Source organism: Balaenoptera acutorostrata, chromosome 6, assembly GCF_949987535.1.
Source record: "Balaenoptera acutorostrata chromosome 6, mBalAcu1.1, whole genome shotgun sequence".
Classification (NCBI taxonomy): Eukaryota; Metazoa; Chordata; class Mammalia; order Artiodactyla; family Balaenopteridae; genus Balaenoptera; species Balaenoptera acutorostrata.
In genome coordinates, this window is record NC_080069.1 from 72,126,119 (window position 1) to 72,153,074 (window position 26,956).

Consider the following 26,956-nt stretch of genomic DNA (forward strand, 5'->3'; position numbering starts at 1 on the left):
AGGACCCTCTAAGCGGGACAAGCCATGAAGATCAACACCTCTCACTCAGCTCAGAGGCAGAGCTGTGTGGGCAACTCAAGTGAACAGGTAAGGAAGAGAAAGGGAGGGGCCCTGGCCCCCCTAGAAACAAGGTGACAAGAAGGGTAGAGAAACTGACCTGAGTCCCCAAAAGCCCCGAGCCCGCTGCTGGGTAGAAGGAAGTCCACAAAGGAGGCCTTTCTCGAGGAGTGGTGGGGCTAACAGCCTTCACGAGGTGTGTCTTAATCCCATCCAGGAGGCTGTTTTGACATTCTCGAGCAGCGGGTCCTCCCAGGGTCATCAAGAGATTCACCTGTTGCTGATCTGACCTGAGCTCCTGCACCTTTCCAAGCAGCAGCCGAAATAGCAGGCCAGGAGGAGGCAGACTGAGTGGGTAAAAGGGGCTGTGAACTGGGATGTGATTTGTCTTTTACCAAGCCCCATACTCCCACAGACTTGCCCTGATGTGCATTTCCAAAATCTAAAAGGCAATACATTCAACATTCAATATTTAAAAACAAACTAAATGCTAAATCCCAAAACCATCTTCCAGGCCTATGAGGCTTAGTGCCTCATCTGTAAAATGGGAGAAATAATACCTAGTCCAAGTCTGTAAGGGGATTAAGGTGCGATGTGTATTTACAGCACTCAGCCTAGCACTGTCTGGTACAGAGAAGGGAGAGGATGTACAGGAACTGAGAGAAAGGGTCTGATTTGGCTCAAGAAAAGTCCTGAAAATTCTATGGGAATAAACTTGGATTAAGAACTCAGTCCTAGGGAGGGGTATGGTGTGATGTGAACTGACTTAATGACAGTAAAAAAAAAACACCAACTGTGTAACATGAGAGAGGTGAAAAGTTATCTTTATTTCTTAAAAAAAATTTTTATTGAGGTACAGTTGACATATAACATTATATAGGTTTCAGGTGTACAACATGATGATCCAGCATCTTTATACCTTGCAAAACGATCACCGCCAATAAGTCCTGTTACCATCCATCACCACACAATGTGAACTTTTATGGTTTACTCTCTTGGCGACTTTCGAGTGTGCTCTACAATATTATTGACTATAGTCACCATGCTGTATATTCCATCCCCACGACTTAGTTATTTTATAACTGGAAGTTTGTACCTCTTGACTCCCTTCACCCATTTTCACCTACTCCCTAACCTTCCTCCCCTCTGGCAACCATCATTCTGTTCTCTTGTTTGTTAATCTGTTTTGTTTTTAATTTCCACATATAAATGAAATCATATGGTATGTCTTTCTCTGTATGACTTCTTTCACTTCGTGTAATCCCCTCAAGGTCCATCCATGTTGCTGAAAATGGCAAGATTTCTTTTTTCTTTTTTACAGCTGAGTAGAATTCCATTGCATATATACACCACATTTTCTTTATCCATTCATCCACTGATGGACACTTGGGTTGTTCCCGTATCTTGGCTATTGTAAGTAATGCTGCAGTGAACATGCGGGTGCATATTATCTTTTCAAGATAGTGATTTTGTTTCCTTTGGATAAATACCCAGAAGTGGAGTGGCTAGGTCATATGGTAGTTTTATTTTGAATTTCTTGAGGAACTTCCATACTGTTTTCCATAGTGGCTGCACCAGTTAACGTTCCCACCAGCAGGAAGGTCCTCTCTTTTCCAAATCCTTACCAACACTTGTTATTTCTTGTCTTTTTGAGAATAGCCATTCTAACAGGTAGAAGTGATGTCACTGTGGTTTTGATTTGCATTTCCTTTACGATGAGACATCTTTTCATATGCCTGTTGGCTGGCAATCTGTATGTCTTTTTTGGAAAAATGTCTATTCAGATCGTCTGCCCATTTCTTAATCAGATTTTTTTTTGCTATTTTTATAAGTTCTTTATATATTTTGGATATTGACCCCTTGTTGGGTATATAATTTGCAAATATTTTCTCCTATTTAGTAGGTTGTCTCTTCATTCTGTTGATGGTTTCCTTTGCTGTGCAGAAGCTTCTTAGTTCGATGGAGTCCCACTTGTTTATTTTTGTTTTTACTGACTTTTCTTTTGGAGTCAGATACAAAATTCATCACCAATACTGATGTCAAGTAGCGTACTGCCTACGGTTTTTTCTAGGAGTTTTATTGTTTCAGATCTTACATTCAAGTCTTTGATCCGTTTGGAGTTAATTTTTTGTGTATGGTATAAGACAGTGGTCTTGTTTTATCCTTCTGCTGTCCAGTTTTCACAACACCATTTATTGAAGAGACTTTCCTTTCTCCATTGTATATTCTTGCCTCCACAGTCATAAATTAAGTGGCCATATATGCATGGGTTTACTTCTGGGCTCTTTATTCTGTTTCACTGATCTGTGTATCTGTTTTTATGCCAATACCATAACGTTTTGATTACTACAGCTTTGTGATACAGTTTGAAATTAGGGAGAGTGATGCCTCCAGATTTGTTCTTCTTTCTCAAGATTACTTTGGCTACTTAGGGTCTTTTATGGTTCCATAAAAATTTTAGGATCGTTTCTTCTATTTCTGTGAAAAATGTCATTGGGGGACTTCGCTGGCAGTCCAATGGTTACGACTCCACGCTTCCAGTGCTGGGGATGCAGGTTCAATCCCTGGTCGGGGAACTAAGATCCCACATGCCGTGTGGCACAGCCAAAAAATAAACAACAACAACAATGTGATTAAACCACCCAAGATAACTAAATATAATACCACAAAAACTCAAAAAAAAAAAAATCTAAAAAAAAGTCATTGGAATTGATAAGGATTGTACTGAATCTATATATTGCTTTGAGTAATATGGACATTTTAACATTACTAACTCTTCCAATCCATGAGCATGAAATAGAAATTTCCATTTCTTTGTGTCTTCTTCAATTTATTTCACCAGTGACATATAGTTTTCAGTGTACAGGTCTTTTACCTCTTTGGTTAAATTTATTCCTATGTATTTTATCACTTTTGATACAATTCTAAGGGTGACTGTCTTCTTAATTTCTCTCTCTGATAATTTGTTGTTAGTGTATAGAAACACAACTGGCTTTCGCATACTGTTTTTTTTGTACCCTGTCACTTTACTGAATTCATTTATTACTGAGTTCTAACAGTTTTTTTTTTGGTGGAATCAGAAAGCTGTCTTTAAAAGAGAGGGGAAAACAGCCTGTGAACCTTGAAGTGGAGACATAAAAGCCCTGTTTATGAGAAGAAGCAAAAATCGCAAGCCCCCACGTGTGCTTTAATGGTCTTAAAAGAAAATTCAGTCCCTTGGCAGTGGGTGCCCAGGAAAACAGGGTGTTCTTAAGACTGAATGGAAGGACATGCAAATACTACCAACAACAGGCTGGGGCCTGATGGTCATCATGGCTTGGGATTTATTGAAACTCTACAGAAGAGCCAAGCCTCATAACAGGTTAAAAATAATCCTGAACGTAATGGCACCAAAGTAATCCCTGTCTGTGATTTTACTTGGCTCCTTTTCCATCCTGGGTATGTGAAGGTCAATGAGATCACAGGTGATACTATTTTCTTTCCCTCCGTCTTCCATATTTCTCATTATGCTCTTATGATGGAGAAAATCCCTCCAAATAAACCTTATTTTAAACTTTACTTTTCTTAAAAAATATTAAGCTCCAGGTGTGCTGGGTGCTGACTATAAAAACGCAGAAAGATACAATTCATAAAACTACTAATAAACAGTCATTCATTAGATTTGTGTAACACGATAAAATGGTGGCAAATAAAACCCCTAAACTGGGTTTGTTAATTCTTTTGCAAAACGCATGTTCATGCCAGGGATTCCCCTGGAATGTTAACAATGTAATCTGTTAGATGCCACAATATCCTTCCCAGACCTTCCAATAATGTCCCATGACATTAGTGTTGTTTTTTTTTAATTAAAGTAAATGCAAACAGATTTCATCTTGATAATTTGCAGAGGACAGTTGATATGTTTCAATGAACAAAACAGATCCATTTTAGCAGCTGTTATGTACTCTGCTTGGTACAAGAGATTTAAAAAAATGGCAAGGTGGGTAGTTTCTTCTTGATGGCAAAGAACTAGAAAATTCTTGGTCTTGGTCTGTACAGAATTGCTGAAGCCCCCAGCTACCTGAGTAGAGAAAGCAGCCCCCTGTGGCAGGTAGGTATTCCCTTCACTAGCTCTACCACGCTGGTATCCTGTCCATCATATACTATCAGCACACAGGACTCAGCTCAACTATCCAAATGTTACCAACAACCAGTTAGTCCTGTACACTAGATCAGGTACTGAGTCCATCACATGCTATAGAACCCCTTGTCAGGCTGCATTTTTTTTTTTTTAATTTTTATTTATTTATTTATTTATTTATTTTTGGCTGTGTTGGGTCTTCGTTTCTGTGCGAGGGCTTTCTCCAGTTGCGGCAAGCGGGGGCCACTCTTCATCGCGGTGCGCGGGCCTCTCACTATCGCGGCCTCTCTTGTTGCGGAGCACAGGCTCCAGACGCGCAGGCTCAGTAGTTGTGGCTCACGGGCCCAGTCGCTCCGCAGCATGTGGGATCTTCCCAGACCAGAGCTCAAAACCCGTGTCTCCTGCATCGGCAGGCAGATTCTCAACCACTGAGCCACCAGGGAAGCCCCAGGCTGCATTTTTGAGAGAAACCCTGGCTAAGAACAAGGACAAAAATCTCACCCACACCCCTCTGAGTTTTGGCTCCTGGTGGTTGAGTGTCACTTGGAGCCAGACCAGGGCAAACCCACATAGTCCTTTCTAGGGCCATCAAAGACAAAGTCAAAGAAGGGCAGGCAGGAGAGACGGGCTGTGCTCTCTTCCTCACCCCCATCTCTCACTTCATGACTCCAATGTATTGACAGGAAAACAGGCCCAGGGAGGTGAACTGACTTATCCAAGATGTCACACAACCAAACAATAACACATCTGGAACCAGAGCCCTGATATCCTGATGCCCTGAGGCCTGGCATTCCACTAAGTTAGGAGAGGCAAACTATGGAAGAGAACAGAACCAATGGCAGCCTCGGGAAAGCTGAAGTTTTGAGGATATCATTTTAAATAATCTTTGGAAAATATTCTACAAGGCCCAAGGGAAAGATGTTTTTAAAAAACGGTGTCGTGCATTAGGAATATACTTTTTACGATGGTCTATGACCATAGAGACCTTAAATATTGAATTTCAGTAGAAGTGGCAGAACAAGAATCAAGCTTTGCCTGGAGCAAAGTTTCATGGTCCTGTCTACAATTTCTCATGATTCCGACAGTTCAACATTCCTTAATAGAAAATAAGAAAGGAAGCCATCTAAAAGGTACACGGTCTTATACTTAAAATCAACATTCTCCGTTGGAGACTCTCTTGTACAAAAATAGAAACGAAAACCCAATTAATTTAGTACTTTCTTGTTCACCTTTTCATTTTGAGTTAGATTAGATATATTAATCTGGTTTTTGCTGAAAAAGAAATGAGGGTTTAAGCTGGAAGACAGCTGTTGTAAAATCTAGGAGAATTTCCAAGGAATAGCTGGGTTGAAGCAATGGTTGTATTTTTTTATGCGTATTTAAACAATCTTCATCAGTGTGTTCTGAAATTAGAACAGAGCCTTCAAACTCTTGAAAAGCTCAAGAGCACTTATGTCAAAACTGCATGCCTTTAGCATTCTTTTAGGTAAGCAATCTTTACATGAAGACACAGATTGTGAATCTAATGGGAAAGAATGCCAATAATTTCTACCTTGACCCACACTGGTAAACAACAACAACACAGGATTCTACTGACTTAACCAAAAGGACATGCAGTGTAACCAAACCTTCTCTCCTAGCCCTCGTCTCTGCTGGTACACTCACTTATTCACAACTATTTATGGAGTGCTTACTATGCATGAGGTACTGCCCCAGTGCTGGGATATGGCAGTGGACTAGACAGGCGAGGTCCCTGGCTTTCCTGGAGCTTAGTACCAGTGGAAGAAGCCAAGGAGATAACCTTTAGATGGTGGCGAGGGCGATAAAGAAATTAACATAGGTTATGTGACAGTTACCGGCAGGGCCTGGCTCTTTCAGCTAGGGTAGTCAGGGAGGGTCTGTCTGGAAAGCGACCATTAGGACAAGGAGACAACCATGTGACAATCTGGGAAGGAGCCTTCCTGGAAGTGCACAGGACCAGAAAGACAGCCCAGTGCGGCAGCCACCCAGAGAGCAAGAGGAGAAGATGAGATTCGAGGGCCAGGCAGAGGCCAGATGGCCATGGCCTTGGAGACCGTGTTAAAGTGCTTGGATTCAATTATACTTGAGGGAGGCTGCCGGAGGGGTTGATGTGGGGAGCGGCGCTGGGGGTAGGGGGGTCATCAGAGATGCTACGTGCTTTGGAAAGCGCCCTCTGACCTCTCTGAATAGCCACCTGAACTGTCCTGAACAAAGAGGAAAGCTATTCTCTAAAACACCAGCAATCTGCAAATGTCACGTGCTTCATTCAACTCATCGTTTTGGTACCTAAATCCCCCAATCCCTTTTTCTTTTGTCAAGGTGGATGGGGGATACACTATGCCGTATTTCTCCTCCACTGGAGGCCAAGCAGGGTGGAGAGAAACCCCGAGGAGCACAGGTGTGGCTGTTAGGGAGGCTCGGGTCTCCCAGAAATGGCCAGGAGATGAACGCCATTGCCAACCGTGTTTGGAGGCCGTACCATGTGCCAAAGAGCAGCTGCCCTTCCGTCCTCCAGAGTCTGAGGATGGGAGGAGGGAAACTCATAAATAACATCCCTGGAGACATGACACTAAAAGTCTAACATGAAGGAGGATGCATGTTGTTTAAACTCTGCTGATTTCCTGAACAGTTAAAAGCCCTACCAAAGTTAGTTCATCTCGCAATCCATTTTAATCTCTATTAACTCCCATCTGTGTACACCTAGAGACCTGATCTTGACAAGCCCTTTAAGGTGGCTAAGTGTGCAATATTATCTCTAATAGCATTTCTCAAATCTGGCTCTCAATTGCACTAATCAGGCAGGCCAGCCACGGTGAGGAACACAAGCTCGACAACTAACACCACTCTCCCCATGCGTGCACTGCAATGTTCAATAAATGGGCGTTGAATGGAATGTGCTTTTTAACAGCCTCCATCAATGGACCCACTGATCAGAAAGCAGGGCATGATCATTACTAAAAGCACAGTAAAAAGGAAAAGGAAACCAGCTTCATGTGATTTCAGAGGTTGTCTTTAGGTAGGTGGAGGAGACCCGGCACATTAAAGAGAATGCAACTCCACCCCGGATCAAGAGGCCTGACCAAGATCACATACCTAGCTGGCAGCAGGGCAGGGACCCACATACCAGCTTCCTGACCGCTAGCCCTGTGCTCTTCCTGCAGCCACGGAGGAAGCAGAAAAGCAGAATGCAAAGAGCTGAGTGAGTACAGGTTGGAGGGCTTGAGGTGAATACGCCTGTGGGCATGTCCCATAACATACTCAGCAAGGAAACGTGTCACCCTCCTTAATCCCACTTATGAATGAGGATGGGGGCCTCTTTCTCCACCCTTTTTACTTTCCTTCTGTTGCCCCAAACGTTGCATTTGAGGCACACAACAGAACTGTTTTATTTCTTCTTTTCTTATCACCTAGGTTTTTCTCTGAAATAATTTAATATTTTTCCTTAATAGCTATTTTTTTGGTAATCTTTATATACCCAGTTCTGTGTTACACACATTTAAACTTCAGAAAATTCTATGAAGAATGAGCTAGTATTTTCCCCATTCTACAAGGAAGCTACAAGAGGTTACACTAGGCACCCAAGGTCACAGGGCAAAATAGGTGGAGCTGGGATTTGAACCCTGGTTCATCAGATTCTAAGGTTTTAATCTCTTATCCACAATCCTAAACTCCCTTGAGAGACAGACATCAAAGACATAGTTCTGACATCCACCCAGACATGAGCACAGTAACAGTAAAGTCCCCTGCCCTGTCTCTAACTTCTTAAAAAAACTGTACCTTCCCCAAGCCTCACTGGGAGAATGAAGTCATTTCACAATGTATACCTATATCATAACATCACATGATACACCTTATGTACATACACCTTTTATTTGTCAAAAATAAATAAATTTTAAAGAAAAGATTTCATAGCTTTATTGATAAAAAAAAAAGTAAAAAAGAACAGGACAGAAAACAAATCTTGATTCAGAAAAGCTTCCACATATATTTCTAAAACCATCTATTTCTATGCAGTGATTAAAGATAACGTGAACTTATTTGGGCTCCTTAGTATCTGTAAGCCAGATCCATGGTTACTTTCAATGTCTGAGTTAGATTTCAGAGCTGAACCCCAATTTCAAATGGTTAAAAATTTGAGACTAGAATTTCCAGGCATCACAGTTTTAAAAACCAATTGAAACAAGTCTCTCTCACTTCTCGCCTTTAATATATTTAGTATTTTAGTTGGCCCTCTGAGGATACTTTCTTCTATTAAACGGACCCTACTGAACTTTGACCAAAGGGAACCTATCAGGTCCAATCGCTGTGAAAACAATCTAGCCAATGGACTTAAGAATAAAATAAAAATTATAGACAGTTATCAAAATTCTTCTACTACCGTCAAATGTTTCCCCCAGACAATTCACAACTCTGACCACCATTAATTAGTTCAATACTTCCTTCCTGAAGTGCTGAAGGACCTTGAATGTGGCAAAACCCAAATCCATTTTCTAGGGCCTTAGCTCTCCCTTGTGTATAAAAACGGAAATGCAGCTTGCTAGCCATTTTGCCCCAGTAAATCTGATGACCCAGGTTGAAAAGCTAAAAAATGCCACTTGGTAAAAGAAAAAGAAAACGAATTTTTATGTCTTTTAACAAAAAGCAAGGAAAGATGATACAAAGTGACAAAGCAAAAGAGAAGCAGCAAAATACTAAAGGTATTATGCACATTATACTTTAGATAAAGGATCCCCCAAAACCTTGCCGTATAAAATGAGGTCTTTTGGGAGAAAAGGACATCTCGAAGAATCACTGATGCTCTCAGCTGTGATTATGGCTAGGAGATTCCAGCCCCTGTCTGGTTTCAGGCTGGATCATATCGTACTTAATCCAGCCCAAACAGAGGAGACATATCCTGTTTCAAAGATTTCTAGAGAGAGAAAAATCCTCTTCGTATAGATGAGGAAATATTTTATTTCTCATTGTGCATTTCAACAGAATTTCAAATATTTTGTTTGAAATCCCAACTTCTTTAAACTTTCTCGGTACTTTTTCCAGTTTTTTTTGACTACCTCTCCGTGGATTTCTCTGCCTTTTTCCCCGCGTAGGGTTTAGCACAGGCTGGTGGTAGTGGAAAGCTGACTACGGGACCTCATCCTGTATTTGCAACCTGGTGTTAGGTAGCTTTTCAGGACACACAGGTAAACTCCTGTGTGTTACTCCTGTTACATGTTACTTTACTGATTCCCTCTATTATTATATGGCTCAGGAATCTCTTACTCTGTTCTCTCCACTTTGAGCTGTGGGAAGGGGAAACACCAAAAATCCTTTTAGGGGTCAGCAGACCTAACTATGGAGATGTCATTCAGGCACCGAAATTGTGGGAAACTCAGGCTCTTATCTGGTGACAGACTGGTTGAAGGGAAAAACGATGTTCTGTGCTGCCTTTCCTCAAGGTCCCTCTGGAAATCCTGGGGCTTCTAAAACTAGCTGTCTCTATCATGAGATTTAAAGATCTGAGGAACTGAGTCTTACCCCCATCATTTACATAACATGGTTTGGGACCCAATAGTACAGGGCACTGTAGAAACAGAGCTATACCATCACCAGGGCCTTATAAAGTATACCAAAAGAAGCACCCACACACTCATACATAAGGACCACAGTGAGAGACACCAGCAAACAAGAACCTTTCCAAATTACAGTTCTGAGACACCAGATCCACTGTGAAACAAAAGCATATTCCAAAGTTTGTTCCCTCCATCAGGCTGGCAGTTAAATATTGTACAGAGCACATAATTTAGATTGCATTCCAATTATCTTCAAGTGCTGTAGGGCACGAATCACTCACTTGGCAATTAAATTCTGGGATGTCACTAAATGTTTAGGAAGGGGAGGATTCTGAAGTTGGCAGAAGGACCAAAGGAACAGGAAGAACAGAAAAACCAGGCCTTCCAGAATTCACCCTCCCACCATTTAGCCTTACAGACACCCCAATTTTACAGAGCTCCTGCCTCAATCATGATTACAATACTAGCAACATCACAGCTCCTGCACGCCTGGCTGAAGTTAAACCAAAAACACCTGACCCCTTGGGCTCATCAGACGTCTGCCCATTTAGCTGTACTAATGCTTGCCCTCACGCATAAATAAAGATGTTTTTCCAAGAAATTATCAACATGAGCCAATTATTGGTTATGTGCAAATGCACGCGCACACACACACACACAGAAAATACATAACAGAGCACTGTTATCACCTTGGGTACCCCATGGGAAAGCTATAAAATGGTAATGGACATAATACTTTTAAAACCACATTAGGGGCCTCCCTGGTGGCGCAGTGGTTGAGAATCTGCCTGCCAATGCAGGGGACACGGGTTCGAGCCCTGGTCTGGGAAGATCCCACATGCTGCGGAGCAGCTGGGCCCGTGAGCCACAACTACTGAGCCTGCGCGTCTGGAGCCTGTGCCCCGCAACAAGAGAGGCCGCGATAGTGAGAGGCCCGCGCACCGCGATGAAGAGTGGCCCCTGCTTGCCGCAACTGGAGAAAGCCCTCGCACAGAAACGAAGACCCAACATGGCAATCAATCAATCAATAAAATAAATATTAAAAAAAAAAGACACATTAGTATTCTCTTCCACACTTCCTAAAGGGACCACTCCCTGTTTAGGGGAGCCACCCATTGCCTTGAGGAGGATGAAGATAAAGTGGTAAGCAAAGACGACGAAAAAGACAAAACGACACCACTGACTTCCACAGGAGGATTTGCGAGTCTACCGTCAGACAGCAGTCTAAATCAGGCTTCCTTGATGGAGAGGAGTTCCCTCAATTCCAAAGGCTCCTTGTAATCAGGAGGTAAGCCAGCTGGACAGGGATCCCCAGAACTGCTCTAGAAGCCACAGTGAAGAGCACCATGGCCGGGCCACGTGTGTATGGGAAGTTGCTGTAAGCCAGGAAGGCCAGATAGAGAGCCTTCTGCCCTGGGGAGCAAGGGAGTTGAGAGGAAGAGCGGTGAGAGATCAGCCCTGAGGATACTGCTACCTGCAGTATTTGTAAGCCATTGAGCCAGCCCCTCCCATGCGGATGAGACCCCAGTAATAACTCTGCACACTGAAGCTCAGTGGAGCTTCCTGGTTGGTCAGCACACTGATGTGCCCGGGGGGGATGCCCCCCGATTCCACGAGGAGACGGCAGGGAAACTGTGTCCCCTCCCGGAGATCATCCTATGTCCCTCTTCATTTGGCTGGTCCTCCTGATTTGTATCTTTCATAATAAAACTGTAACCACCAGTAGTGCTCTCCTGACCTTGTGATTCACTGTAGCAAATTACTGAACCTGAGGGGGTCATGAGAACCCCTGAATTTAGAGCCTGTCAGCCAGCAGTGCAGGTGGCGCAGGGACACCCAAAGTGTGGCTGGCATCAGAAGTGAGCCCGGTCTTGTTGGGGAAACTGAGCCCTTTAACTTGTGGGCTCTAACTCTGGGTAGTTCGTGCCAGGACTGAATTGCAGTACACCTAGCTGGGGCTGAAATGGAATACTCACCCTTCAGTCTCCAAACCTGGTATATTTGGGGGGGTTGGTGCAGGAAGCAAGAGGAATGAGGCTATAAAAATGCCCGGAGGTACATTTACTATGAAGGTAATGAAGCGTGAGCTTTAGGACTCTCACTTTACAAGCCCCTCCCGAGGCTCTGGGAGGGTCCCTCACTGTGCGTTCATGTGGTCAGATACTTTGACAGAACTTGTAAAAGTAAGATGTTTCTGTATTGCTTGTTTTAAAGAGCTCCCTGACCCACCCAACCACCACATTCTAGAGGCTTCAGGCTTGACAACCCCCTGGTGGTGAGGCAGTGCTTTTTGCAAAAAGGGGCTGGGTTCTCTTGCCTGTTCTAGCACAGTGGGTAGAAAGCAACCAAGACTTTGAAGATTCCCAACGAGGGCACAAAAGAGCTGAGAGCACTACAAGACCAGAGAGGCTGATAATCTTCATGGGACTTCAGACTGCAGGAAAGCTGACCACTAGAGACTCGGGCCAGGACCCCAGACCTTAACAGCACATGTCATCAAAGACCCCAAAAGAATAAGGTGGGACCAGCTGCACGTCAAGACCTCCAGGGACAGAACAGACCAGTAGTCCTGCGTTGAGCCCAGCAGAGATCCGCAGGACAGGATGCCTGCCCCAATGCCATGATGAAACCCTAGCTTCTCCCTCTATCCAGATGCCACCTTGGGGAGGAAGATGGGAAGGAGCTCCGAGGAGAGGAGAGAAGAAGCGCATACAGGGCATGGATGTTGAACTGACTATTCCCAAAAGATGAAGTTCACTTGAGACTGGCGAACACCAAAGAAATTCAGGTTTCCTCAATGGAAACTGGGATTTCAAAACAATTTTTAAAAACCTTAAACAAACAAACAAACAAACTGAGCTGTGTTTGAAATTGTGATCCTCTTCATTTAAAATAACATGAATACAGAACAATTTTTTTAAATCTTCCAACTAAACAGATTGTCTAAAGGACACTGTGGGAATTTTTAGCATACTATGATTATATCATAAAACCTGTTTGTGATGAAACCGTAATAAAATTTTCACAGAAAGTGGCCATAGCACTTCAATTCAACCGAAGTGTTCTGAGGCAGAGACTGCAGCCTCGTCACCAAAATCTTACCTTCCTGGGCTCACAGACAGACCCCATCTCCCACTCCCCCTTATGGCTAACGTGGCCACATGCCTGAGTTCTAGCCGATGGGATGCGAGCGGAAGTGACAGAGAACCACGCGGGCCTGGTCCGTAGAACTCAACACGCGCCACTCCATGCTGCGCTCCCCACTTCCAGCTCACAGGGGTAGGGATGACTAAGCTGGACAGACACTCTTCAGCCTGGAACCCTGAACGGCCACGTGGAGAACAGTTGCCCCCGCCAACCAGAAACACCCACCTTGGACTTCTAGGTGAGAAACAAAATTCTACTTTTTTGGACAGGCCCATGAATAGGGCATGTCTAGGTCCATCTGGTGCAGAAGTGAACATTACCCGAGGCTACACTCTTATACATCAATCCAGGGCTATTTCAATTTGGCAGTCGATGGGCACTGACTATTTGCACACAGAAGTCCTAACAAGATCCAGCGTATCAACGAATCAGGAAAGCAAGTATGTCGGCAACTACCAAGAACACTAGGAAGTTGGATTTGAGCCGTGACAGAAGAACAGGCCAAGGAAATTCAAGAGCCCGGGGGAAATGTAATTAGTATTTACTTGTGAAGGCATCACAGAAGTGGTAGCAATTGAGTTGGGCCCTGAAGGATGAGGCAAGTTCCAAAGAAAGAGGAGGGTAGGGGAGTTCATTCGAACTGCAAATGAGTCCTCGAACGTTTTATCCAGTGGGAGGTGATGCTAAAGACAGACAAGGGAATAGGATCAGGACCAGCGAGGAGCAGCTACCAGGAAAGGAGATTCGTTCACAGGGAGGAAGAACTAACAGCTGGGGCTGACCATGGAGGGGTCAAAATGCAGACAAAACGCAGAGTGTCTCCTCTACTGATGGCCAGCCTCTTGGCAGGGGTGCTGCAGAGAATGTGATCTAAGCACGGGGTGGGGAACTGTTCCGTTCAGCTGCCTCCAGCTCTGCGATTCTATGCGTCTGCAATGCCTCTACCAAGCCAGCTTGGTACAACATTGCCAGGAGAAAGGAGAGTTACTGCAGCCCTGCTACAGCACTTCTCACACAACAGTCCGGGCCAACTTCCCCTTCAAGGCTGCGTTGCCTAGGTTCACCCACTGTGTTCAGTCATCGGCCGGTGGAGACTATCTCTGCACGTCCAGGCCCATGAGAAACCCTTGAATAAAGTTTTATTACCACAAAAAGCTTAACAGGCTAGTATTAAACAGGATTTCTGCTGGTGAACAAGAAAGCAAATGACTGCAAGCATCTAGTTTGAATACTTAGGCCAGGAGGCATTCTGCATTAATTGCATGGCCTGGTTAACAGCAAGTTACCAGCTCATACCAAATATGGATGCACATTTTCTGGAAGATTGGATTACAAAAGATGTATCACAATAAAGCTGTACTGAGAAGAGTTTCGTCCTTCTTGGGTGACCTGGTATCTTGCAAGGCACCTTAAGGTGAAAACTATGAACATCAATTTCATGGTGTAGTTTTGTAAAACAAACTAGTTTTCCATTTTTAGATGTGCATGTTATAGACAAAAGGATGTGAATCCAGTGAAGAAACACCACATAGAAAAAAAAGGAAGTCTACTAGATACACAGATACTATCCTAACATTACTGGTAAATTAGAAACTTTCCACTTTCCTCTTATAAGGTTATCACTTCATCTTCACAAGCATTCATTGAGTTTCTACTGTGTGTTAGCATGGTGCTAATCATCAGTGATATAAACTGAATGAAGAAGAGAAAAAATGAGGTATTCTAATCTTGAAAACTTCCTAAGATTCATAACGTTATTTTTTGAAGAGCATTTGCCACTGATTATTGAAAAAAATGAGAAATTCAGCTACCTTCTTGCCCAATAAACGAGATTATTTTGCTTGTAGTGTGTGGAGATTATACATATATAAAGACTGACTTTAGAATGTTGGCCTAGATTGTTGTCTCATCTCCTGTAATATTCCAGGTATTTAAATTACTGCTTACATAAAAGAGAAAGGGAAAAGAGTTTTCCCAAGCTCATAAATGAATATTAAAGTAAACCCCTTCCCATTACAGAATGGATCTTAATTATACAACTACAACCTCACAATAGTGAAACAAAAGAAATCCATAAAACCGTATTCTGAGGCCACTGGAATATCTGGATGCGACAGTAAAACAGTCACACAAAAGTTACATTTCATATGCCATTGCTCAACCATAAATATGAGCAATGCTTTCTTAGTCTCTTTCTTTTCAGGATACCACAGGCTCCAATCTTTTCGAAATTTAGGTCATCCCTCTCTCATCATACAACATCCTGAGTAAGTCACATCTCAAAGGGTGCCAAGACCTGTCCGCCTTTGATATCCAATCTCAAAATACTTCCCCCATCGCTTTTTGACCCACCTACCTACTTACAGCCCGGGTCCTAAAATCCATGTTTTACAAAGCTTGCGAACTATATTCCCTTTCAATAAAATGAACAACTCACAAAACCAGCGTCTATTTTGTTTGGTTTTCACCCAACCACCCTTACAATTTCCAGCACGCATTTACCGGCGCTGCCTGGAGCGCACATCCCAGATTGTTCTGTCTATCTTGGTACTAAGTCTGCTCCCAATAACAGAAATTACGGCTAAACCTTCAAAGGGAAGATTCACACTGGCCTCAGCACTCACACACGTGGCTCCTAGGAGCATTTTGATATTTCTGTGCTCGAACAGCAGGAGATAACATTCCTCAGTCAAAATGAGAAACTGACATTTTCCAAAGCAGAGAAAACAAAACCCCCAAACTACAGAATACTGTTTCCAAGTGTCAGTGACCCGAGCCCCAGGCCCTAGTCTGCGCTGGCGATGGTCAGATCAGATTGAGCCGACATCGAGCCCCCAAGTGCATCAGCGCTCACTGATTCTGCTATTTCTAGCCAGCTGTGTGATCCTGCGGGATCACCTAACCTCTCGGGGCCTCAACTGCTTCATCTGTAAAACCAAGAGTACAAAGGCACCTTCCAGCGCTAATGTTCTTTGGGTCTAGGAAATAACGCAGGTAGAAGAGGCCGCTGTCCTGAATGCTCTCTCTGCGAGACTTGCAAAAGTGAAACTCCGATTAAAGACCACGAAATGAGGGGGGACAATTAAAAAGTACTCTAAGGCCCTCTTCCACATTTTGATTCTAACTCCAAGAGAGTGAGGCATGACCAGGCAATCGGTCATAAAACATTAGTGGGTCTCGTAGCTCTCATAACCCTGTGTTTCCAAAGGCCAGTTCTGCTCTTGCAAAACAATTCTTCATCATCTTCCAAGGCCCTGCCTTGAAATGTAGAATGACTCCGCTGCGAGAGCAGAATGACTTTATCTATGTTCCAGAGGCCCTTCCCCTTCTGTGGGCAACTGGTCCCTCTCAAAGGGTTCCAGCCTCAGGCCCCTGATTTCTCTGAGCCAACAACACTCCACGTAGCAAGAATTTGAGAAAGCCACACCTACCCTCAGCCACTGCTTCTCTGTGAGGGCGTCGCTGTAGTCCACGTCCCGGCGCTGGCGAGACCCCCTCCCGAAGATCTTCTCCTCCTCCTCTTCACACGTCAGCCGTTCCACCTCGGCGTCATCTTTAATAATCCAGGAGGGCAGCTCATCTTCTTCCATCAAGCGGGGCTTGCGTTTTGGGTTCCGGGCGTCTTCCCTCCGCCGGTCCATGTCCATGCGCTGGAGGGAGGAACAGAAGTGTCACCAAAGGGAAAGACCTGCAGCACCTAAGTCTTCACAAGTCACCTCCTATGGCTGCAGGGTCCCTTCAGCTTCTCCCATGGAGCCTCTGTATCCTGGCTGACTTGTTCTAGCTCAGCCCTAAGGCCCAAATCTTTTCCCTTCCCCTGTACCCATCTTTGAAATTTACTTATGCACTTAAAAAAATACTCTTTAAAAAATTCCTTTTCTTAGTCTATGCGGGTGCAAAAGCTTCCCCTTAAGTAATAGTGAGAAAATTCAAATTGGGGATGTATTTTAAAAATGATTACAGCAGAAATTGATAGAACATTGTAAATCAACTATACTGCAATAAAAAAAAATGAGTTAAAAAAAAAATGAGCCCTGGTGATACAACTCATTGCTGCACTGGCGTAGAAGTATTCTTCAAGCATATAAAAGAGAAAGTTCATTAAGAAAATTTCCTTTACCTCAATAGGGTTCATGCTTTTAATTAAACAACCAGGAAAAAAAAAAATCAGCCACCCCGTGTCACTATAAAATAGCCACCCTCGGTTGGACTCAGACATGTGGGCACATAACTGGTTTATTAATCAGTTGGCCATGAATGCATTGAATTTTTAGTGCAACCTGGGCTCTGGGAGAGGAATGTCCCTCAATTCTTTAGCTTTCGAAAAGCTTAGCTCTTATGAAAATATCATGCCACAGAGTGACAGACATCAAAGGTAATCTCATCTCAACTGATATAAGTGAAATGGCTTCTTTTCAACAGCCTTCAAACTGCGTATTTCCCCACCTCCTGCTTTCTTTTTTAAAAATCCAGTGCGCTAGTAAATAAATTAAGTGCCACATACTTGCCTTTAACCTATAACTAAACAATTTGATGGTTAAAAAGAAACAAATAAAACCTCCACTGAATTGTTATATACATTAGTTATATGTATATATCACTGGCTAGACCATTTCTACAAGCGAACAGACCATTAACCATTAAATGATTTACCTTTTCCCTCTTTCTTCCTTCGGTTCTACCGTACTGAAACAGGGATTCAATATTAATTTTTTCTTAAGAGCTGAGAGTGGTAACAAAATGTAAATGAAATTTCTATTTAAATCCAAATTTGACCTCTAGAATCTATTTAAAGTTCAAAGTTCCTTAAACTATGCTTCAACATTTTTGGAAATCATTGTATTCCCAAGATGGGGTAGGCTTGGAGCATGGTGGAGTCCTATTGGTAGATAAATGTGGCCGTTCTGTTCTGTCATATGCTATAGTTAGCTGGAGAGGCTGCTCTTAATCCTGCCTTCTAATGCTCTGGATTCAGAAATGGGATCCACCAAACCTTCGTAATTAGCACACAAAGGATGCCTTGTTAACAGCACAATCTAAAGAGGGGCTTCTCAAGGTAATCTCCTAATAGTTATTAGATAGCTATCAAGAAAAATCATTTTTTTGTTACGGCACTACACAGAGATGACAAAATATTGCCGCTTCAATTTTTGGTTATACGATTACCATTTCCTATACCGAGGACTTGTAAAATGACTTATGCCATGCATTAGTCCAAATTGAGAAAATAAATCTCTTCTAATACAAAAGAAAATAAATTGCACTTGCTTTTTGTTTTTTCTTTTAGGAAAGACCCCAAAATTTTTTTTGATGCAATTTTTAATAAACTTAAAGTTCTCAAGATTGTATCTCTTCCCAGAGATTTCTGCTTGCAGAAGACCAGTACAAAATTTGATGTTGATATTCAACTAAGCCTAATTAATTATTCAGATACTACATGAATATGTTTGTCTTAAGACCCAATAACCTTATGCTAACAAGTACAATTACTTTTAAAAGTACTTGTTGCCTTTGTAGGGAGCAGAGCAGCTTGAAAGCTTCATGTTTGTATGTTAGCAAAATGTTTCAGATATGTATCTTGACCTGTCAAAGATCTCTTTTAGGTAGAATTCATAGGTAATCAGTATAAGAGATAACTTTCTGAAGTCACATTTTTTAGAAGGAGAAACAAGAAAAGTGTTCGAAAGAAAGGTTTTATTTTAAAGAGACTATCTGCTTAATGTGTGTTATTTAACTACAGTGCCTATGATATAAAATCAAATAATACGTCTGTATTAATTTTATATAGGGAGCTAACTTTTTGTTTTTTTAACAGTGGATAAAGAGTTTAAATATTCGAACTCCAAATCTAGCTCACATTCCATTCTTGTTTCTCACTACAGTTTTTAATCTGAGTGAACTGGCAAGGATTCAATTTGATTTCCTGCCCCCTGGTGGAGGTGCTAATGAATAGTGAATTGGCCAAAGGCAGCCGGTTGATTAGAAGATTTTAGAAAACCAACACAAAGCAAACCAAACCAAAGCGAACTGAAAATCTGTAACAATCCAAAAATGAGAAGCCAACCTTTAAGAAACAAGCACAACATTCACAAAATCAAAACGCCTACAGAGAAGTATTCCCTAACCAGGTTCACCTGTTCCAAGGCTGATATTCCCAAATTAAAAGAAGGCTGTGCCTTGGCCAGACATCCAATTTTTTTTCCCTGAGGCTTTCAATTTCTACAAATACCCAGCTGGAAAGGCAGAAAAGAGAAGTACTCTTTTTCTTTTATTTCAGGACTGCTGATGGAAATCTCCATCTCTGGGCCTAATCTAATTTGTATAATGGCAGACAGCTTATCCTTTCCAAGGGCCTCAAGAGTATCTGAGACTACAGCAGTGCTGAATTATTGCCAATCAGTGATCAGCCAAGGAAGCTGAGGGCCTCTTGCCTCGGTGTTCCCTAGTAATCTACATTTTAATAAGTTCCTCAAAGAGAGAAAAGATGTCTATTTCCTACGTGTATCGCTAATCTCCCCAAACGGAGAATAATCTATAAAGGTGGTGATCGGCAGTATGAGTTAAGAAATTTAGGTTTTATGAACACCCTATGTTGAACATGCTGGTAAAGTCGTTTTTCTGTCATTTCTCTTCAAAATGGCCTTAGCTGGGTAGGATGGTTCATTTAGGAGGGGGAAAAAAAGTGCACATCCCAGGGTAGGACTTATTCCCATGGATACCTAAAAGTTTCCAGACAAAGAATTAAATGTCCTTTATCTTGAATCACTGTGTGTGTGCACAATCATTGTTCCCAAAAGTCACAAAACCACAAAAATAACGTAAGCCTCCATGCAGCTGGGGTTCCCTCCTCAGACTGCCTAGGCTAAAGAGGTGGAAATTGCAAACCCTGTGGGTCCTATTTGGCCCAGGGTCGTATTTTATTTGGCTTGAAGTGTTAAATACTAATAAAAAAACTGAATTTAGTTGCAAACATTTTGAAATCCGGAGACTGAATATAAAAACCTCACTTTCTAGCTTCTCTTGAAAATTTGGAATTTCTGGCTACATGGGGCGTGCAGCTCTGTCCCCCCGAGACAAAGCAACTCCTATTCACCCTTCACCACCAGCCACACACCCCTGTCCACTTGCTTCATTCGTGCAAATCACCTGTCTGAGACCTGGGGGCTTCAAATTTGGGGCCTCTGATTTGGGGGTTCCGCAGCATTCGACCACCAGACTTAGAGTTCACATTTATTTACTCACTCCATGGTCAGGCTAAATGTTAGGAAGATCAAAATGACTGAAGGTATTGGGGGGAGCCTTGCAACGTTATACATCCTGACCTATGCTGACATCCTCACAAAGCCCGAAATTATGCAAATGCCACCATTCGTTCAATAAATATTTATTAAGCAACTACTATGTACCAGAAACTGTTCTGAGTGTTGCGCATACAGAGATAAATAAATAGCTATAGCAAATACCTTAAGAACACAGTCAAATATGACTTCTGAGGGCCTCCCTCACCAGCCAAGGGGGTTGCTCCCTTCCCTACTGACCTTGCGGCAGGCCACACACATAATCAAGTTCGGGTTTCAGCAAAATTGCAGATGACTGCGTATCTTGGAATGTCAAGGTTGAAACCATGGATGTTAAAACGGTCAAATGTCAAGGTTCTTTCGCATCTGCTTTGTACCAGTGAAATGCAACCAGTTTTGATCTTTAAGTGAAGTCTACACCTTGATGCACATCTGGAAGGTTGCTTAAGCAGGCTCTCTTCAACAATAAGAAGAGGCAGGACTATGTCATTTTAGTTGCTCTCCGCCCCCCTGCCGCGCCCCCAGGGAGCATATTTGTTTTGATGGCTAAGGAGACAGCTAGGGAATAGCTGTGAACTCTACCTAGAGGAGCAGGGCAGGTTTCCTGAAGGATGATGGCCAGGATTAGAAATGAGCTGGAAGTGGGGGGGGGGGGTGTGTGTCTGTGGTAAGCTGTAGACCACATGGCCTGTCCTGAGGACGCAGCTGCTGCTCAGCCCTAGCCAAACGCTTCCATAGAGAGATGTGGGCCTGGTATTACTGCCCATGTTCAATTTTCAAGAGAAGCCAGAAATCAGGATTCTTTCTGCGTTGGCAGAAGATTCGAAATTTAAAAAAAAAAAACATGGCATGGGCCAAACAAAATATGTCTGCAGGCTAAAGCCAGGCAGTTTGCAGGCTCTGAACTGAAGGAAAGGCCCAGGCTTCACAAATGAAATTTGGCCAGGGTACACAGGCCCCAGACATCTTGTGTTTAACAGAAAAGGAGGGAGAGGAATGAGGCATTTGTTTCCATGATTTTCTGTAACATTACCATAAAAAGATCAAATTCCTCCTCTCGTCGAGCGATCATTTGGTTCAGAGTCTCATCATCGGGTACTTCATCTTCTTCCTGGGGTTAAGACCAGAACAGAACAATTTAACAGGCTTCCGGAGAGAGGCTGGACAACTGAGCTGAGGTACTACTGATAAGTAAGGTGAATCAGTCCTCCAGACCAGTGGGACCCCACTTCTCAAGCCAGAAAGACAACAGAAGGGTCACTGGGTATAGTACTTGCCATTATTGTTTTGCAAGCGATTCAAACCATCTTCCCAGAGCAAAATCTGTTTAGGGAGGAAAGGTGGTGCACTCTCTAAGACATACTGGTTCTCTCGGGGCAGGGGTGTATCTTGATTCCCTTACTTTTAGAACAAGTTACTGAATGTCTCCCCGCCTCAGTGACCTCATCTGTAAACTGGGCGTGACATTTCCTTCACAGAGAAGATGTAGGATTTAAATAAGGAAATCCCCATGAGAAAGGGCCTAATATTAATTCTTTTAATTCTGTTAACCTTATCCCCAACATAAATGCTTATTTTCAAAGCTTTACAAAGGACATGAGTATGTGAAACTTAAGTGACAAGGCACCGAGCAAGACCATAAAAACCATATATATATATGGTGTGTGTGTGTGTTAAATACATAGCCTTTAAAATATGTTTAATATGTATTTCGGTGGGCACTGTTATGCTAGTGTTAGAGCTGTGGTCACGACAACTCAAAAGGTAGCAATAACGAAACCTCCACAAAACTCTTCTTAATGAAAATAATTTAAATGAGGTAGAGAAATCAACTACCTAAGGCCTCACATTTTCATTTTACAGTATGTTAGACCAACGCACCTTATGGCTCTGAAAATTCCTCAGAAACCAACAGTTCTCAAATTTTTTAGAAATGTTATGCTATAATTTTCACACTTAAAAAAAAAAGATTCTAAAAGTTGGGCAGATACTACACAACTTACTGCCCAAAATTATTTTTATCATATGTTGAGTGAGCTTGTTCAAAATCAAATGGGGAGGGGCTTCCCTGGTGGCGCAGTGGTTGAGAATCTGCCTGCTAATGCAGGGGACACGGGTTCGAGCCCTGGTCTGGGAAGATCCCACATGCCACGGAGCAGCTGGGCCCGTGAGCCACAATTGCTGAGCCTGCGCGTCTGGAGCCTGTGCCCCGCGACGGGAGGGGCCGCGATAGAGAAAGGCCCGCGCACCGCGATGAAGAGCGGTCCCCGCACCGCGATGAAGAGTGGCCCCCGCTTGCCGCAACTGGAGAAAGCCCTCGCACGAACCGAAGACCCAACACAGCCAAAAAAATAAATAAATAAATAAAAATAAAAAAAAAAAAAAAAAAAAAAATCAAATGGGGAGTTTCAGTGTATCAGCAGAGGGACAAAAGGGAAACCCAGAACTTCAAACATCTAATTTCCCAAATCATACGTTCAAAACAAGGCAACCTGTTCTAGAAAGGGTACGAGTGGCGTAGCAGCTTAAATGAGATGACTCTGTCTGTTCTCAAGATAATGTCTTGCGCACCGTGTCAGAAATGAATGCAATTCAATAAAGTAAAAACTGATGACTCAAGGTAATAATTACTTGTGAAAAACTTTCTATGCTAGTTCATCTCTAGATGGAAGGCAATTTGTCTAAACACATTACTACATTTCATCTGACAAAGAAATAGACTAGCTGGGAGTGGGCTGAGGCTTCAAGGTACAAAGAATTCGGTTAATGTATCCACTGGTGAAAAGATGTCCTGCTTTTGCCCACCCTATTCCTAGGGCCATGTTATCCCCTCATCACCTATACGGTGTGGGGTCGGGCTTCCCCCAAGCCCAAGATGAAAAGATGCTCTTGTAAACTGGCAAGAAGCCTGTCTACAGTGGCCTGGCCTTCACAGAGAACAAGTGGGCAATAAATCTTCCTGGGTTCCTTGTGCCCAAGTGCTCCATGGTCCGTCAACCATGGTGATGGCTGCCGCTGATATTCAGGACCAGAGCCCTTGACTGCAGGCTATCAGTGTCCCCAAACATTTCCACATCAGGACACATGCCATCCAGAAAATGATAACATTTGTCTGACACACTGATAGCCTGGAAGGGGTGTGTGCGGCCCCAGCCAGGCTGCTCATAGCTAGAAGCAACCGGCGCCGGATTGCACTGCAGGCCCGCAAGGTTAGTAGACATTCGGTCCTGTCCAAAATGTCCATAAGACATTTGGTTCACGCCAAAAGGTTCTTGAAATTTGGTCCCATCCAAAACATCCATGAGTATATTTGGTCCCTGACAAGTGGTTTTGGACAGGATCAAACATCGAGGACCCTTTGGTGTGGACCAAATGTCTTATGGACCAAATGTCTTATGGATGCTTTGGACAGGACCAAATGTCCTGCAAGGGCCCTCAGGACTGCGAGGGATCAACATCTCCCTGAGGCTTAGGAAGGTTGGAAAGCTCCAGGCAACCCTACACTCCACCTAAACCAGGTTGGGGACTATTTTCACATGGCCTACACAAAACAAAATAAGCAAAAGCATCGTGGAGACTCCTGGCTGAGTTCAGCTCTGCTCACACCTGCTTTGTGACAGTATATATCACTCACCCTAGTATTTTATTTTAAAAATGTCCATGTGTGTAAATACCAACAAAAAAAATCACCTGAAAATCTGATTCTAAATTTGTATCAAATATTTCAATTTTGAGAATCAAACCCATATCAAATATTCAACTTCCAGAATCAGACATGGTAAATTATTTGAGATCAAAATTTAAAAAATATGCGTGAATGTATGAATGTATGTGCATATGCATTTTTCATCATTTTAGTGAAATCTAATAGATAACTAATCAAACGTATAAGACTGACAAGTGAAGAGGTATAACAGAAAAGTGCTCTTCAATTTGCAAAAAGATTCATTTCAGGATTACTTTAAATATCAAGAACTACTTCACATTTCCACTTATTTCAGAAAAAAAAAGTACATGAGATTTTTGAAGGAATTTGGTTTATAATTTATAGAAGATTTCAAAAACATCCTACTTAAGGCAAAATCAAACTACAGTTGACACTTGAACATCTGGGTTTAATCCATGTATATCTTACATGTAAATCGTAAATTGGCTGCCCGATTCCACAGTTCCTCTGCACCCATGGAGTCAACCAACTCCGGACCCATGTAGTGCTGTAGTACTTTCTGTAGAAAAGCATCCACATGAAAGTGGACCCACACAGTTCAAACTGTGTTGTTTAAGGGTCAACTGTATATCTAATATACGCAATGAAAATAGTATTCCACATGAATAGGTAAGATAAACCCATTCTTGCACTTACGAACATGGGCACACCAAACCAAATCTGTCCATCCCAAGTCAATTTTACGGTAAGGACTGGCACTGGTATTTTGTAGTTTTCCAGACTACATGAGAACTATGTCTTTTAATCTATTTCAAATCCATCTGGGGATGAAAATTTAGTATAGAATTACTAAGACTGGCAATCTAAAAAAATACAGCTACCCAAAGATCCCCTGAGAGAAACATAATCAATGCATTCTTCGAACAATGTTGGCAAGTAAAAGGAGATTTTTTTTTTTTAGCCAATAATTTTCTCGGCCGTTGGTCAGCTCTTACAGGAGCATTTGGAGTAAAGGTTAAGGTCACTCTTTTCCAGTAAAAGTATGACTCAAAGAGCTAAACACAGCTGTGAGGGCTTATCTTACAAACATACTGAAGTGCTGTGATCCCTGATAAAAAGGCAAGAGAGACAAAGGGCTCTGAAGGATGGAGAAATAAAAGGCAAGAAGGGACCCTTCCAGCTTTGTGTTGTCTCATCTAGCGATTTTGTTCCTGCAAGTGGCCTCTCTGTGGTTCTGCATCTGCCCTACAGAGGGCAGCACTTACAGTACAATCAAGCATGCAGGCTGCACCTCCCGGCAAAAACCAGGGAAGCATTCGATGGCGAAGCCTTCAGGTCCCTCTAGCAACTGTTTTTTTTTTTTTTTTTTTTCAAACATCTTTATTGAAGTATAATTGCCTTACAATAGTGTGTTAGCATCTGCTTTATAACAAAGTGAATCTGTTATACATATACAATATGTTCCCATTTCTCTTCCCTCTTGCATCTCCCTCCCTCCCACCCTCCCCATCCCACCCCTCTAGGTGGTCACAAAGCACCGAGCTGATCTCCCTGTGCTATGCGGCTGCTTCCCACTAGCTATCTATTTTACATTTGGTAGTGTATATATGTCCATGACACTCTCTTACCCTGTCACATCTCACCCCACCCCCTCCCCATATCCTCAAGTCCATTCTCTAGTAGGTCTGTGTCTTTATTCCCGTCTTGCCACTAGGTTCTTCATGGCCTTTTTTTTTTTTTTTTTTTTTCCCTTAGATTCCATATGTAAAACCATAGGTCAAAAAGAGTCATGTACCAAAATGTTCATTGCAGCTCTATTTACAATAGCCAGGACATGGAAGCAACCTAAATGTCCATCGACAGATGAATGGATAAAGAAGATGTGGCACATATATACAATGGAATATTACTCAGCCATAAAAAGAAATGAAATGGAGGTATTTGTAATGAGGTGGATGGAGTTAGAGTCTGTCATACAGAGTGAAGTAAGTCAGAAAGAGAAAAACAAATACAGTATGCTAGCAACTGCTTTTAAGACACTCGTTTGGATGTTTCACAGGCTTTTTGTGCTTGGGGTGTAACAAAGCAGCTAATTCATTCATTTTAATTCACGCCAGCCCAAGAAATTCTTTAAGAACAAAGAGGTTCTTCTCAATACTTGCAAGATACAAGACCACTGATTTCATAGATTTGGCTTTCTGGGATACCTCATTTTCCTCTTCGTGCTCCAGTATGGCTTGCAGGAATGCCCTCCGCTCGTGGCTTGAAGACTTCTGATCAAACATGCCTGCCTGGATCACTTTCTGATCCACATTCAGCTTGTACTTTGCGGCTGCGAGGATCTTTTCCTCCACACTATTCACGGTGCAGAGTCTCAGCACGCGGACCTCGTTCTGCTGGCCGATGCGGTGAGCGCGGTCTTGTGCTTGCAGGTCCTGTTTGAGAAAACCACATGTTTGAGGGCCACTGTGCCTGGATTAGCCTAGCAGACAGGTCACCCACCCAAGAGGGAACTATGGAAGCGTTATTTAACCCACCTTTACTAATGCAAGATTCTGCTTACATTTTCAAAATATACAAGCTACCTTCTTCGGAAAATTCAAGGTCATTCCTAGTTGAGGGAAACTGGGTTCAAATTAGCCAACTGAAATACAACTCAGGTTTTGAAATCCAGGTCTCAAGATGTGTTTGTGTGTGTGTGTGTGTGTGTGTGTGTGTGTGTGTGTTTAATCTGTCCCTAGGTTCACCATCAGATTTGTCCTTAACTAAAAAAATAAATAAATAAATAAAAATAAATTTGGTGTCAGAATTATGACTTGGATATCAACTACAACTAACCCTAAGTTGCAAGGTTAAAGGAAGGCGTTAAAGATGATTTTTAAGACATCGCTGAATTATACACACATACATTATACACATAAACACACACTGTTCATACAATGATTGCCCATGTGGCAAATTTCCTGGGATCTAATCCCATTAAAGACTCAATCTTTAGTTTGGGGAATGAAAAGGATTGCCAGCGGAGTAGTAAACTGGACAACTTTGGGGGGGATAGAAATTTAGCATTATGTATCAAAAGTGATGGGGCTTCCCT

General features: G+C 42.6%; 1 protein-coding gene across 7 annotated transcripts in view; it reads right to left on the bottom strand.

The window, feature by feature from the left end:
• Window positions 1-26,956, bottom strand: part of SMARCA2 (SWI/SNF related, matrix associated, actin dependent regulator of chromatin, subfamily a, member 2) — a 182,846-nt gene that overhangs the window by 54,695 nt on the left and 101,195 nt on the right. For all 7 annotated transcript variants that reach the window (XM_028166516.2, XM_057548235.1, XM_057548233.1 and 4 more), the window contains 3 exons: window positions 26,067-26,294; window positions 21,226-21,303; window positions 16,326-16,544 (listed from right to left, as the gene is read on the bottom strand). In XM_028166516.2, the coding sequence (XP_028022317.2) occupies window positions 16,326-16,544; window positions 21,226-21,303; window positions 26,067-26,294 (525 nt within the window). The remainder of the gene's footprint in view (window positions 1-16,325; window positions 16,545-21,225; window positions 21,304-26,066; window positions 26,295-26,956) is intronic.